Source organism: Vitis vinifera, chromosome 12 (assembly GCF_030704535.1).
Source record: "Vitis vinifera cultivar Pinot Noir 40024 chromosome 12, ASM3070453v1".
Classification (NCBI taxonomy): Eukaryota; Viridiplantae; Streptophyta; class Magnoliopsida; order Vitales; family Vitaceae; genus Vitis; species Vitis vinifera.
The window spans coordinates 15867446-15882098 of record NC_081816.1 but is presented as its reverse complement, the minus strand read 5'-3'; the positions used below and the strand labels follow the sequence as shown (position 1 = coordinate 15882098).

Below are 14653 nucleotides of genomic sequence, written 5' to 3'. Positions count from 1 at the left end.
TTTCCTTGATTTTTAATAAATTTCTAACTTTCTCAATTTTTGATAAACATGAATAAAGTTTCATAATTAAAAAAATAAATAGAATTCATATGAAAAAAACACTTTATTTTATATTTTTAAGAATAAAAAATTATTTTCTAGTTAATGAATGTAGTTTTTTTGTTTTTTTTTTATTTTTTGTTTTAAAGAACAAAAAAATATTTTATATATGGATAAAGAAGTAAACTTGTAAATAAAGTAGTGTAAATTTGACATAATATCAATTTACATTATTTTGAGATAGACTTAATTAACTTAATTATAAAAATTAATATATTAATATGGATTAAAAAAAATTTATTTATTAGACTTGTGAAAACGAAATTGACTTGGATCGAAAACTGTAATAAATTAGGGTTATTTGTCGGGGAGAGGCATAGGATGTATTATTAGAAATCAGCGCATATGCGCCAGGATAGTCCAAGAACCGAACTCACGTTCAACACGGTTTGCTGGCAGCAGAAGAAGCCCCCCATCTCTCTTTGCTCGACAGAGTTCGATCATTCCTTCTCCAAACGCTGCTTTTCGGTCGATCTCCGAGTTCAAGCATTCAAGGTACTCTTCCAATCTCTATTCCCAATTATTTCAATAGGCTGCTAGATTGTATTCAATCGTTTGGGTTCTGAGAAAATAACGAGAACATGAAAGAAAAGTTTGAATCCTAATTTTTTCATCATCTAGGGCTCGCTCGAGGTAGTAATCAAAATACGTTCTTAATTTTGATTTTTGATCTGTTTTTCTTCATTTTCTTGGTAATCCGAACAGAGGGAGGGATTTCACTCTCAGTGCTTTATAAATTGGGAATGCTGTTGCTGTGAGTTTTGAATTCTAGGGTTTCTCTTTGGACATCCGTGGAACTATTGCTAGTTTGGATTACAGATGACGCTGAAACTTTTCTTAGATTAACGGTCTTCATTAGTTGGGAATGTTTTCTTGTGTAAAAAGATTCAGTTTTGATACAGGGAAAGTATGAAACAGGCATTAAATTTTTGAATTGTAATTTTTTCTCCAACGACGGTTCGGGAATACAGAGAAATGCCACCTAAAATTGACACTGCTGAGGGCCTTTTTCTTTTCTTTCTTTTCTTTTTTCTTTTTTCTTTTTCAAAATGACTTAGGAATGAAAATGTTCGTTTCCTTCATTTGTGCATTTTTTTGGAAACCAAACAGAGAGCTAGGTTTCTCTTGGAATGCTTTCAACCTGTCAATGCTATTGTTGAAAATTTTGAACTCTAGGAATTCATTCTGGATTACATGGAAAATGCCAAATGATCAATGAAGCATCATTTCCCTCATCATGCTAAAACTGTTTTTAGTTTATATGGCTGAATTCCTGTGAAAATAACAAAGGAGAATTTCTCACCTAGATGAGGAGATATTAGAACAAATTGACTAATTCTGGAAAGGAATTTGAGAGAGAGAGAGAGAGAGAGAGAGAGAGGAATTTGCAGAAAGTGTCATTTGGATTGACAAATATAATTGGTTCAGCCACTGATTTGAAAATCCATTATTTGTAAAGTGGAATGGTTTGCAAAGGCAATCCTGTTTCATAATTTCTTATGCATTTAGCTTATAAAAAGGGAAAAATTCTTGGGCAGTTTCTATAATTAATCTTATATGAGTGTATATTATCCTTTTTTGATGGAGAAAATTTCATCTTACCTGTTCTTTTATTCTAAGAATTTCAGGCCTCTTTCTTTCAGCTGTAGTGAGGCCTATATTGGACTCCTTTGAAACATCCAAGCAAGTTCATCAACCTGCCCTAAGTCATGTAAGTATCAAATTTTGCAAAATGTTCATCTTGGTAATTAATTCATTTTGCCTTGCTGTTGAATTGTTATATATTTTAACCTAGTTTTAGAGTGTGAGCACATCTTCATTTTTAAGATAATAGGTATTATGGAAAGTATATGAGGTTTGAAATCTCTCTTAAATCACAGTATTTCACTGGCATCTGGCTAAGTTTGAAGAGAACATTTTAATGCCATCAATGAATATACCTGGAGATGAATATCTTATCATCTATATATGGTATTATTATTATTTTTTTCTAGTTGGACGGATTTGTTGGCAATAGAGTGTCTATGCTTTGTTATGTTTTATCCTTTCATCCTTTCGTTTAACCATTTAATGGGGCAGATTTTTGAGTCTAACAATTTTAAAGTGCAAAATAAGTAAAGTGGATTTTATACCTTGGTTCACTTTTTTGGTGGCCCTTTTTATCTTTTTTTACCTTTTTATGAAGTGAATTTAATTTTATCAATTATAACTGATAAAGAATAAAAGGGTCAATTTATTATGGTCTTTAAAGTGAGGTTATTATGGTTGTTATAGTTAAATGATAAATAAATGAAATATGAGAAAATGAGTGATATAATTAGGGTACTTTAGAAATAAAAAGTCTACAAACTCTTTGTACTTTTATGCACAATTTAGATATGGATATAGATTTCATATTCATTATTGTGAATATTAGAAATGGGATCATAGATAAAAAAAAATGTTATGCTTATGTAAACTAAAATGATTTTTATCATGATTTTGATTTCTCTTTTCAATATGATACTGCGATTTTCTTTTGTTCTAATTTTATTTATATGTACCAAACATACTAATGAAAAAAAAATGAATACAAATTATATTTCTTAAAAATCCTCAAAAATAGGTATGGTAGGAGGTTTTGAAATTAAGAAAAAACCATCCATTATTATTCACATGGGAAAAATTAAAAATGTAATAATGATTAACTTATAATCATATTTTTCTCTTTTAACATTAATATATACATCTCTTGATTCCGATAAAAAAAAAAATATTAATCATATTTTTTAAACTCAATATGATCTATGTGGATTTTAAAATATAAAAGTTTTGGAATTCCATTCTGTTATTCATTTTTTGGATGGTTTGGAAGGAAAGGAATAGATTAGCTTTTAGGGGGGGATTTAGCAATTTAGAGGTTTAAATATTATTTTGTATGTAATATTTGGGGTTGGGCTAAATTGTATATGGAAGAGGAGCCGCATTCCCTTTTAGGTTTCCTGGAGTGGCTTGCCTCCAGTTAAGGGGTGGTTTGTTTTTGGCCTTTTTGCTTGTAAGGCCTTTGCTTCCTTGTATACGCCCTGTATACTTTGGGGCTCTTTAGCCTCCTCTTAACGAATTGTGCTTGCTTATAAATATATATATATATATATATATATAAAATTTTTTGAAATATTGTAGGAACTCAAGTATGGCAGCATTAGCCGATTTGGTATATCAATACATGTTCCTATTCTCATTCCCATCTTGTCTAACTTTGCTAACTCCCCCTTCTCAACCTGTATCTTGTTCGTTCTGGAAACACGTCTTCCTATTCCTTCTTTTCCCGAATCTTGTTTAACAGAAGAAATAGAAGCTCTAGAAGGAATACCAAAACCTAGTTCACTTGCTGAGTCTCTTTGCATCCATGGCTGAATGGTTAAAGCGCCCAACCTATACCAACCTAATAAAGGGGCAAATTTGTAGGTTCGATTCCTGCTGTTTTTATTTTTTTATCTTTTATGTAGTATTGTTCAAAATCTTCAAGATTTAATCCTAAATATTATTCTAGTGCAAAATCTCTTAATCACCTTTTCTTCAAAATCTTTTAAATATAGTTTTGAATTATTTCATCCTCTTCAAAATACCCACCAGACCACCGGTTGTTCTTATTGACATATCAAGTTCTAATTCTAGATATTAGCATTCCACAAAATGTTTTCATATTCACCTCTTCTTTCCAAAAATAATTTTAAATATAATTTTTAATTTCCAAACTATCTATCATTTTCTTTATTATTTCACTTACTAATTATTATTTCCAAATATTGATATTATACAAAAACCTCTTCACATTCACTTTAAGTATAATTTTTTTTAATTATTTTATTAATTTAAAAAAAATTATTAGCACCTAAATTATTAATGTTTGATTTATTGGCAAGCATGACTAAATAATTAAATTTATTTGATTATTGTGGCTGATAAAAAATGGGTGAAGTGCATCTACTTTGTAATTTCATGAATTATTGTGAATTTAATTATAATGTCAAACTCACTTTTTTTCTTTTAGCTTTTTAAAGTTATTTTCAAATTTGTTGTTGAGATCAAAATGTGATGATAGAAGATGACATATGGAAATTACATTGAAACATAATCGGTCTATTGTGTTATAACGTTATACTAATTCTTTTTCATTTTGGTACCTAATGTGTGACAGTATTACTACTCAATATTCAACATTATTTTGTACCAGCTTATTATTTGTTTTTGTCTTTTTTATATTTACTAAAGAAATATTTGATTAAAAGGTAAAACATATGACCCTATTGTGCGAAAATGACTTCCATTTTTTCAAAACAAGAAGAATAACATTTTTTTTAGATGAAAATAGTCTCCATCAAACTTTTTATACCCATTTCACATTAAAACACTTTTTATAAAAGTAATATCAGGGTATTTTGGTCTATTTGAGGTTATATTTACAATTTCAAACACATGAAGGTTTGGTTTTCAAAGTGGGGAATGGTTTTACCCTTTGCACAAATATTTCTTCATTAAAAATATAGCCTACTCTTATCAAAGAGCACCTTGGAGCAAGTTAAATATTTTAATGAATAGAAATGAATACAAAGAGCACCTTAGCCCTAAGTCCAATTCTTCAGATCCATCAGACCCTACCTCTTCTATCCTCCAATCATTTCCCTTCTCAGGTTTGCTAGTGACACCCCACTGACGCTTTCATGGTTCCAATTTTTTTTAAGGTTCATCTCCTCTTTCCTTCCGTTGCAATCGTTCGATGAATGTGGTTCCTTTTTGCATTTCCTTGGTTCCTTTGTGTCTTGGTCAAATTTATTCATCTGTGGGTGTTCTGTTGAGAACTATGATGTGTTTTGGTGATTTAAGAATGAGAAGATTCATGAAGAATATATTTCCAGAATTTTGTGTTATTTCTTTTTTGGAGAATGTTAATTGTTCTCTATTTGCTTGTGAACCTTTAAATTGGTGAGTTTTTGTTATGTATTTGCTCTATTGAGTTGTGATCATGTTGTTTGTGTATCAATGCCACAGAACAGAACACAGAGAGAGGCTTAAGCTTCGGAAGGCTGTGCCAGATCGATACAATAGCAAATTAAGATGGGGAATATATTTGTGAAGAAGCCTAAGATCACAGATGTGGACAGAGCAATTCTGTCTCTGAAGACCCAGAGACGAAAGCTTGCCCAATATCAGCAACAGGTCTCCCATTTTTCTATCAAATTTTTATTCTTTAATTTCTGTTATTCAATTTTTTTTATACACCCCAACTGATGATAAGTAATAATAAGAATGCTTATTTGTGATTGGTTATGTTTGATTATTCACAGTCGAAACATGAGCTGGTTAAACCCATTTCTCATGCTTTGTTTTTTTTATCATATCATAATTGGTTTTCTTAATAATTAATGTCTGAGGACTTGCTTATCTGTTGTGTTGAGTCATTGGTGAGTATCTTCTTTTGGTTTTTACAAGTGGTTATCTACTGTTTATTTGGTTTTGGGCTGGCTTTCATTTATTTTGTTTTTAGTTATATTTTTGGGTGCTAGTTGATTAGGTAAATTATTCTGAAAATATAATTATTGTTTCGTGAATTCTCTCTTTATACGTTTTCTCTTTTGGAAATAGATAAGGTAGCTAAAGAGTATGTGCTTTGAGAATTTGCCTTGGTGTTAAATCTGGAAGTTAGTCCTTCGACATGGGTTTCAAACTATCAGTTTAAATACTGAACTAAACGCATCATTGATCCCAACAACATTGGGCTGCCATATGCCTCATATAGAACTAGACATTGTATTGATGCATTCTTTTTTCTCTCTTCAATTGGTGCAACCTCTGCCTTCTCATGTATGCACCTATTTGTTATTTTATTTTTGATTTGGAGCTGAACTATTTGGAACCTTCTAAAAGATTATAACCTTGTGGTTAATAATTAAATTTGTAACTTTTTAAGGAATTAGCATGGTGATAATGTAATTTGGAATATAATGTTAACTTCATGTCTTGTAATTCTTGTGATAGTTACCCTTTGTCATCTGATATTTTTCCAGCTTGATGCTGTCATTGAAGCTGAAAAACAAGCTGCAAGGGACCTGATTCGTGAAAAGAAAAAGGACAGGGCCTTGTTAGCATTGAAAAAGAAGAAGGCACAAGAGGAATTGCTCAAGCAAGTTGATGCTTGGGTCATTAATGTTGAACAACAAGTAAGCATCACTATTATGAAATAATCTTTTGTTCTATGTTCTTCAAATTCTCCACATTGATGGTCAAGTGGATGGTTTAGTTTTACTTGTTGGTACTTTCCTGTAAGCACGCTTTATAGTTCCAAAAGACACTTCCATTTACAGTTTCAATTTAGTTGGCAGATATTGAACTAGCAAGCAAGCAGAAGGCTGTGTTTGACAGTTTGAAGGCAGGAAATAATGCAATTAAAGCAATACAAAGTGAAATCAATTTGGAGGATGTTCAGAAACTGATGGATGATTCAGCTGAAGCAAAAGCTTATCAAGATGTGAGTTCGACTAATGATTATTTTCCCTTTGAAGCTCTTTGATGTTATGACTGGATTTAGTCATGCTTTATTTGTTTTTATTGCATGCTGGAATGATTTTATATCTACCAAAAGATTAAAAAAAAAAAAGAAGATATAAAAAAATTGATATAACTTCTTGTTTGGGGTAAGCTAAAGGATTTGTTTTGTTTCTTGTAAGAAACGGTGCAGATCCATTATGTGCAAGGACTGTTTTGGCTTTAATTGGCCTTGCATCTTGGCTCCTCCCCCTCCCCTCATTACTCTTTCGCACCCATCCCTCCCCCCCACCCATCTTTTTTCATTTATTGCTTATAGAAAAGGCAGTGCCCATGTAAACAAGAGGTATACATGAAGAAAAACAGACATGACATGTAAAATAGAAGTCATTTACCAGGTCAACCACGGAGAAAGCCCCTTTATACTTGGTTAAGGGATTTTATAAGATTCTAGCAAAAGTCTTGGTTAATAGAGTAAAAAAAGGAGTGGAAAAATTGGTTTCAGAATATTATCATGCCTTTGTGGAAGATAGATAAATTTTGGATGCTGTGCTTATTACTAATGAAGCCATTGACTCAAGGTTGAAGAGTACCGACAATGAGGTCATTTGCAAGAGGATATTATGAAGGCGTGTATGACCATGTCAATTGGGACTTCCTAATTTTGGTGTTGATTAAAATAGGTTTAGGCGATAGGTGGGGTGGGTTCGACAGATAAATGGTGTATAACTATTGCTAGATTTTTAGTTCCAGTCATCAGATCATCGTTTGAGTATTTTTTAGAGCTCTAGGGTGTGTAAGGCGGGGAGATCCCCTTTCTACCCACTTATTCATGTTGGCTATGGAAGCTCTTAGCTGAATTTTGAGTAGGACTAGGAAAGGGGGCTTTATTTTGAGTTTCAAGGTGGGTGGAAGAAGAAGGGAGGGGATGGAAGTGTCTCATATTTTGTTTGTTAATGACACTGTAATTCTTTGTGATGTCAATCAGGAACACTGGGAGCATTTAAGTTAGTCTTTCATGTGGTTTGAGATGGTATCCAACTTAAAGATAAATATGGAGAAAAGCAAGCTAATTCCAATTAGAGAAGTTGCAGATGTAGAGGGCTTAGCTTCTTGTTGGGTTATAGGGTAGGGAAGCACCCATTACTTACTTAAGTCTCCCCCTTTAGGAGCTCCTCATAAATTGACCAAGGCATGGGGTTTGATGGAAGAGAAATTTCAAAAGAAGCTTGCTATGTGAAGAGACAATCCCTCTCAAAAGGAGGTAGATTTACTTTGACCAAAATCACATTGTTAGGCCTCCAAATGTATTTCTTGTCTCTCCATTCTGAGAAGGGTAAATTTAAGACTAGAAAATATTTAGAGAGGCTGCTTCCTTTGTGGTGGTGGTGGGCTTGAGAAGAGGCCTCATTTGGCAAATTGGTCCATTGCTTGTTTGGACAAGAAGTATGGGTATCAGAAAACTTTCCCCTTTAAACAAGGGCCTATGTGGCAAGTGGAATTGGAGATTTGTAATTGACAATTAGTCCTTATAGAACCAAGTTATAGTAGGAAAGTTTGGAGAAGAGGTAGGGGATGGTGTTCAAGAGAAGTGTGGAAGGCTATTAGAAATGAGTTTTGGGAAGACATATGGTTTGGTTAAATGACTTTGGGAGAGGCTTTCCCAATGTTGTTTTCTGTAACCGTCTCCAAAGAAGAATGGGTAGCAATGGTGTGGGAGGTGGATGGAAGGGAGGCCGATGGAGTTCCTGCATTTTATGACAACTCCATGATTGGGAACTTGGAAGAGTGGAGGCTTTTTTAAGGAATTTGCACATGACCTTAATTAGAGGCAATGAGGAGGATAGGATGAGTTGGAAGGAAACCATCAGTGGCATCTCCTCTGTCAAATCTCTCTTAAGTTTCCTTAGCTAGGGAAGTTAGAAGACCTTTTCCTATTAACATGGTTTGGAATCCTTGGGTGCCAATGAAAGTAGGTTTATTTTCTGCATGGGAAGCCATTTGGGGAAAGATTCTGAAGATTGATCAACTCAACAGGAGGGGATGGAGCATGCTGAATAGATACATGTGTCAAGGTGATGAAGAATCAAATGATTACTCTCCTCCAGTGTGCAAAAGCAAGATTGTTGTAGCAGCTAGTTTTTTCTTTGTTTTGTGTGTCATGGGTTATTTGCTCCCTGTAAGAGAGGATCTTTTAAGCTTGCATGGTTCTTTTGTGGGGAAGAAACGGAGGAAAGCTTGGAAGGCCACTCCTTTGTACTTGTTTTGGACTCCTGGGAAGGAAAGAAATAGAAGGTTGTTTGTAAATACTGTGCAGTTGAATCAAACAACTAAAATATTCCTTTATGACTATTTTGTTTGGAATGGGTTTCATCAATCAATATTTATGATAGGTTTTGTCAATTGACTAAACTTGAAGTAAGGAGAGGGAGGTTGTTTTTTTGTTTTTTCTCTTTCCTTGTTGACTAGCGTTTAGGCACATATTGTATACATCATGTGTACTTTGGTGCCCCCTTTCTAAGGCACTATTAATATATTCTTTTTTATTGCCTATATAATATTATATGTATATTCCAAATGATTAGCAAGTTAGATTTTCCTATACCCTTTAGGGGACTCAACCATATCCTATTTCTGATCATGGTCTGTTTAAATGAGTTCTGGCTTCATATTTTGATTTTGGAATATGTATCTTCTTCACTCTTGTCTTTAAAGATTCTGTGAGTGAATGGTGGAGGGAATTCTCATGTTGAAGGTTGGGAGGATCATAAGTTCATGCAGATGCTGCAGCCTATTAAAATTAAACTGAAGTTTTGAAATGAAGTTACTTTTGGGGATATTAAGGAAAGTAGAACTCTAGTGAATGGCAGGCTACTTATCAAATGATCTTATAGCTCTTAGAGCCTCTAAGAAAGTGGAAAGAGAAGCTCTATTATGAGAGGAGGTGTTTTTGGGGCTAAAATCAGTAGTTAAATGGGTTCAGGGGGTTAGAATTTCAAGCTTTTTGATGGTAAAAGGGGAAAAAAAAGCTAATAAAATCCTTGATGTATAAGAATAGGTGATGTTACCATGATCTTATTTCCAAGAAGATCTTGATTTTTTTTTTTTTTTTTAGTTGAATTTACAAGAGGCCCCATTGGACACTTGGAGGTTGAGGGTTTGGCCTGGTCTCTCCTCTTCAAGGAGAGTGTGTTGGTTGTAGTGCCCTTTATCTAGATAATTTAGAAAAACAGCGTTTGTGAAAGATAAGGTAAATTGGCCTCTAGAAGGTTGAGGGTTTGGGCTGGTCTTTCATCTCCAAGGAGAGTATTAGTTGGGTGGACCGCCCTTTGAAAAAGAAATTAGAAAAACAGCATTTGAAAAGAACAAGAAAAAGCACCAAATCCAGAATTTATTTTTGTATTTTAAGCATTTTACTGGGAATTTTGGATTACTACAAGGGAGAATATGTTGAGTTTTCTTGAAGTTCTATAATAGTGGGGGTGTTCATAAGAACACCAATCCCACCTTTATGGTCTTTGTTACTTAGAAACTCTTTGCCAATTTCTAATTTCAGGCCCATAGGTTTGGTGACCAGTCCCTACAAAATAATTGCCAGAGGTTCTATAGCAGATGGTATATTCACTATCCTTTTGGTGGTCTAGCGTAGATGAATTCCGAAATATTTGTAGGGAGGTGGAGGACTAGAATCACTATGGGTGCTATATGCCTTTTTTCCCATCTTTGGTATGAAGTACTTTTGCATTCTCATGTACTACTTTGTGAGTTTGAGTGTGATCTTGTTAAATTGGAGCTTTGTTTGTTCTACTAGGAGAATTGTGGAGGTTAGCATAGAGTGGTAATCTCTTCCCATGGGTTTCCTGAAGCTTGATTTTAATGGATGCTCGTTTGGTTAGGGATTGGTTGTGTTTGCAAGGATCATTGTGGAGAGGGGTTAGAGCCTTTTCCAAACTTGGTGGGGTGCGGTTGGCCATAGAGTTAGAGATCCTATCCTTTTAGAATGCTTGCATCAAGCAAGTTCTTTGGGCCTTAATAATCTCTTTGGAGGATGGAGATTTGACCATTGTTAGATCATGGGTGTTAGAAAAGGAGTGAGTCCATGGAAGTTTGATGATTGGGTGAGCAAAATCATCAATGTTGTTAGGAGTATTTTTTTTTTTTGATAAGTATCAATGTTGTGAGTCCATTAATATTAGGTTACTATTTTGCATGAATTCCTTGTTTGGCTAACTAGATGGTGGATTAGTTGGGTAAGCAAGGTGTGCAATGGTTAAACCCTATTTAGGAGAGCTCCTTAAATGCTTAAAGTAGAATTTGAAGGTCAAAGACAACCTTCTTAAGAGCATTAGGATGGAACTCTCAAACATGGGTCCCACATCTTTAACATGATTTCTTCATGTTTTAGAAAAGCAAAGAGACTCATACTTGACCCATGTTTGAGAGAATGAGCCACCTTACAATGAAGAAGAATAAGTTAGCTGATTCCTCTGCATGCTGTTATTGAATGAAGCTTCTCCAGAAAAAAAATAAAAATAATAATAATAAAATAAGAATAAAAAGGAAAGAAAGAAAAAGAAAAGAAAGGGAATCCCTTTACCAATTGTAAAATTTCCTGAAAACTAGTTTTTTATTCTTGCCAAAATTTTCTTTACAAAGACAAATTGGCAGTAGATCCTTTTAATATGAAGGTTAAACCTTTATATTTTATATAATGGTTTCACCTTATTGTCCAATTGCATGTTTTTCTTTACTTTGAAAAATTGAGTCACTTTAGGCTTGTTGCATACTCATCATCTGGGACATTCATAGAAATGAGGTAGGATGGGAGCATTGAGCATCCTTTTAGAAGGTAGAGGCCAAGAAAAGAGTTGCTTCAAAGGGTTCTGATGTTCTTGGAAGTGGTAAGGACAAAGATGTAGGCATAGAATCAAGCTTTTCATTTCAACTATTTAGATTTGTCCACTATTTTAACTTTTTAGATAATTTCTTTTTCTTTAATTCATGTATTTAATCATGTTCTATTTGATCTGCAAGTATGTGGAACATGAGAAGATTCTATATGTTAACAGATAGGTTCCCAATAAAGTAGAGATAATTTGTATATGAATGTGGCTTTCCTCAGTCCTTTGAAATGGGGCTAGTGGCTTTTCATGTCATCAAAAAATAAAAAAAAAATGTAGAAAATTTCATTGCCTTCTTTTGTTTTGTTATTTTGATTAAGATTGACTAGTTCTTTCTTTTCTATTTCTGCATCTTCTCTATGGCTTTGTATTATAATCATTCAGTGTCAATTTAGTGTGGGAGTGTGGTCAGCTTTTACTGTTCAACTGATTTCTTCACTGCACCTTTCTCTACTTGCATTGTTCTTCCCCTTTTTAATTTCTAAAAAGATTCTCCTGTCTTTATAATGGATTTGAAGGAAATTAATGCAATCTTGGGCGAGAAGTTATCAGCAGAAGATGAAGAGGAAATTTTAGCAGAATTGGAAAATCTGGAAACACAGGTGTGCATCTTTTCTATTTAAACAATTAGCTTATAAGATTTATTGTTTCTGTTGGCAGCAAATATCGTGGTATCTTTCCCAGTGTTTTATCTATGTTACTAATAATATATCCTGCTGACTTCCCCCATTGTTTAATTCTAAATCGTCAATGTTAATGCTCATTTGGTTTGTATTGAACTAGCTGTAGTTTCAATTATTATTTGGCATGCAGTAAGGTACATTATTTTGTTTGTTTAATAGGTTTCAGAAATTTGATTTTGAAGCGAGGAATATCTGTTTAAGTAGTAAATTTTTCTTATCAAATTGAGAAATTCCCTTTTACTTGTCTAGATCACCCTCCAAGATCTACCGGCAGTTCCTGCAGCAGTGCCACCTCCGGAAGAAAATGAGAAATTGGACCTTCCTGATGTACCCACCAAGGCACCAGTTGCTCCCCAGGCGGTTGCTGATGAGGCTGAAGATGCTTCAACTGGAGTTTCAACAAGGAGAAAAGGTCTCTCTCTCCTTCCCTTACCCCCTCATTCCCTATCTTTTTGTGAGCCTTTTCTTTTCTAAAATTGCTTGACAAATTTTTTATCTCACAGTTATGGAAGAACCATTGCCTGCATGATTGGGCAGAGTATATGGGCCTGGTTACATACACAAATGCGTATGAAAATGACATGATATTGCTATATCCGGGAGCTGTTTGTGATCCAAAATGGACCATCTTCTGGTAGGGATGTGCTTTACAGATTTTTGTATGTACAGATTGGTTCTGATGTTCTGCAATCACTGATATTCCAATATCCGATATCATATGTACAGATTTGGTCACATAAGCTTTTGCCATTGTGTACATTTGCTTCAGTTTCTGAGATCACCAACATATTTGCTGTTTATGTAATGGTCTTGCATAATAAGTTACTATCCCAAATGAAAGATGGATCCTGTCATACAGTTTATTTATTTACTTCTTGTGTTGTTATTGAAAGTTGGACTAATGGGAACTTTGGGTGGCATGAAATGTCCTAATACTTCCCCCCCTCCTTACCTCAAATTACTAATGCTCAGTTTGGAAGTTGATCTTGAAAACTATTTTCCATTCCAAAGAGCAGAAAACAATTTCTAACTTAGAAAATATGTTTGACAGAATGTTTTTTTTTGAGAATTTATTTTGAAAATAGACTGATTTTTAGGACAAACTTGAGGGCAATGGAATGTGTCATCTGTGGTCTACCCCAGGTTTGTGTTCTTCTATGGTTCACATATAATTAGTATTTTACAAAATATTATTTCACTAATTACAAATTAGGTAAATGGTTTTGATGAAAGATCAATGTGATGATGTACATGTGCCATGCGCATGCATTATTGTGAATGTAAATGTTACATGACTATGATTCCTACGTACTGTTTGCAAGATTAGTTTTTGGTTATTTGGATGTATAGTCTAAAATAAATACCTCAAATTACAAAAAATGACCTCCCATTTTAATTTTACTAAAAGATAACATTTTAGACATTTAACATATCATACCAGTATAATACTCATAAAAAGGTAACAATTTTATAACAAAAATATAGTGATCTAAACTCTTTAACAAATTCATAATAAAAGATAAAATGGTCTCATACAAAGTGATTTCAGTTTTCAATGAAAATCCAAATATGTTCATAAATACACAAACAAAGTGGTCCCAAACAAATATGAAACAATTGAGAAATTTTTTTTCCTCTACCATGTCAAATTGGTCCCAACAACCAAACTAAAGTGGAAACCTTTTTAATGGAAATCAATAATAATCATACCGAACAACTCACCCGGAAAATAAATTAAAAATAAAAATGCATATTCAATATGACCAAAATAATATAAAAAAATTAAAAAAAAATAAAATTTAATAATATTTTACATAAAAAATGTCATTTCTTTCTCAAAACCTCCTTCAATATTTCAGATTTAATATCTCAAATCTACATTGTTAAAATTATTAACATTTCGATCATTCAATCCGAGTTATAAATTATTTATTTATTTATTTTGTATAAATTGAGGTATTTTTGTTTTTTGGCATTTTTTTTTTAAATTCTTACCCCTTAATGGATTTCTTGCTAGATTCACACAAAAAACAAGCTTTGTGGAGATGGTTTCAAATTATGACCTGAAGTGCTGGAACATTTTCCTACCTTTTAGAAGAATTATCAAATGACCCTTCATGCTCTTTTTTCTTACCCTACCTACTCTAAGGGTAATTTACCTTTTATTTATTTATTTATTTTTTTAATTCACTTTTTTTACTAAGATTAATTTCTCATTAAGGGTGTTCATCTAAACTATATAGGAGTTAAGTTTGGTTCAAAAAACCTAAATAAAGTTAAGTTCTCAGTTATAATGATAATTTGAACTATATTATCGTGTTAACAAGTTATTTATTGACAATTCATATAAAATTAATTCAATTCCTTTATTAAATTAAATAAACATATTGTGTCATAATTTATGTGTAATAAACTAATCCTTTCTGAGTAAGGTGACTCTGATAT

General features: G+C 33.1%; 1 protein-coding gene across 13 annotated transcripts; it reads left to right on the top strand.

Annotated features, from left to right (window-relative positions):
- Nucleotides 1–367: 367 nt before the first annotated feature.
- LOC100248753 (vacuolar protein sorting-associated protein 20 homolog 2) lies at nucleotides 368–13075 on the top strand. 13 transcript variants are annotated; one of them, XM_010659277.3, is made up of 8 exons: nucleotides 368–594; nucleotides 1743–1810; nucleotides 5136–5298; nucleotides 6147–6299; nucleotides 6455–6607; nucleotides 12044–12127; nucleotides 12458–12620; nucleotides 12712–13075. In XM_010659277.3, exons 3-8 carry the CDS (start codon nucleotides 5197–5199, stop codon nucleotides 12735–12737), a joined length of 681 nt encoding a protein of 226 aa, XP_010657579.1. In that variant the 5' UTR covers nucleotides 368–594; nucleotides 1743–1810; nucleotides 5136–5196; the 3' UTR covers nucleotides 12738–13075. The 13 variants fall into 13 exon arrangements, with proteins under 13 accessions (XP_010657579.1, XP_002270590.1, XP_010657577.1 ...); XM_002270554.4 differs by having other exon boundaries at nucleotides 5131–5298; XM_010659275.3 differs by having other exon boundaries at nucleotides 1728–1810; nucleotides 5131–5298.
- Nucleotides 13076–14653: the final 1578 nt, after the last annotated feature.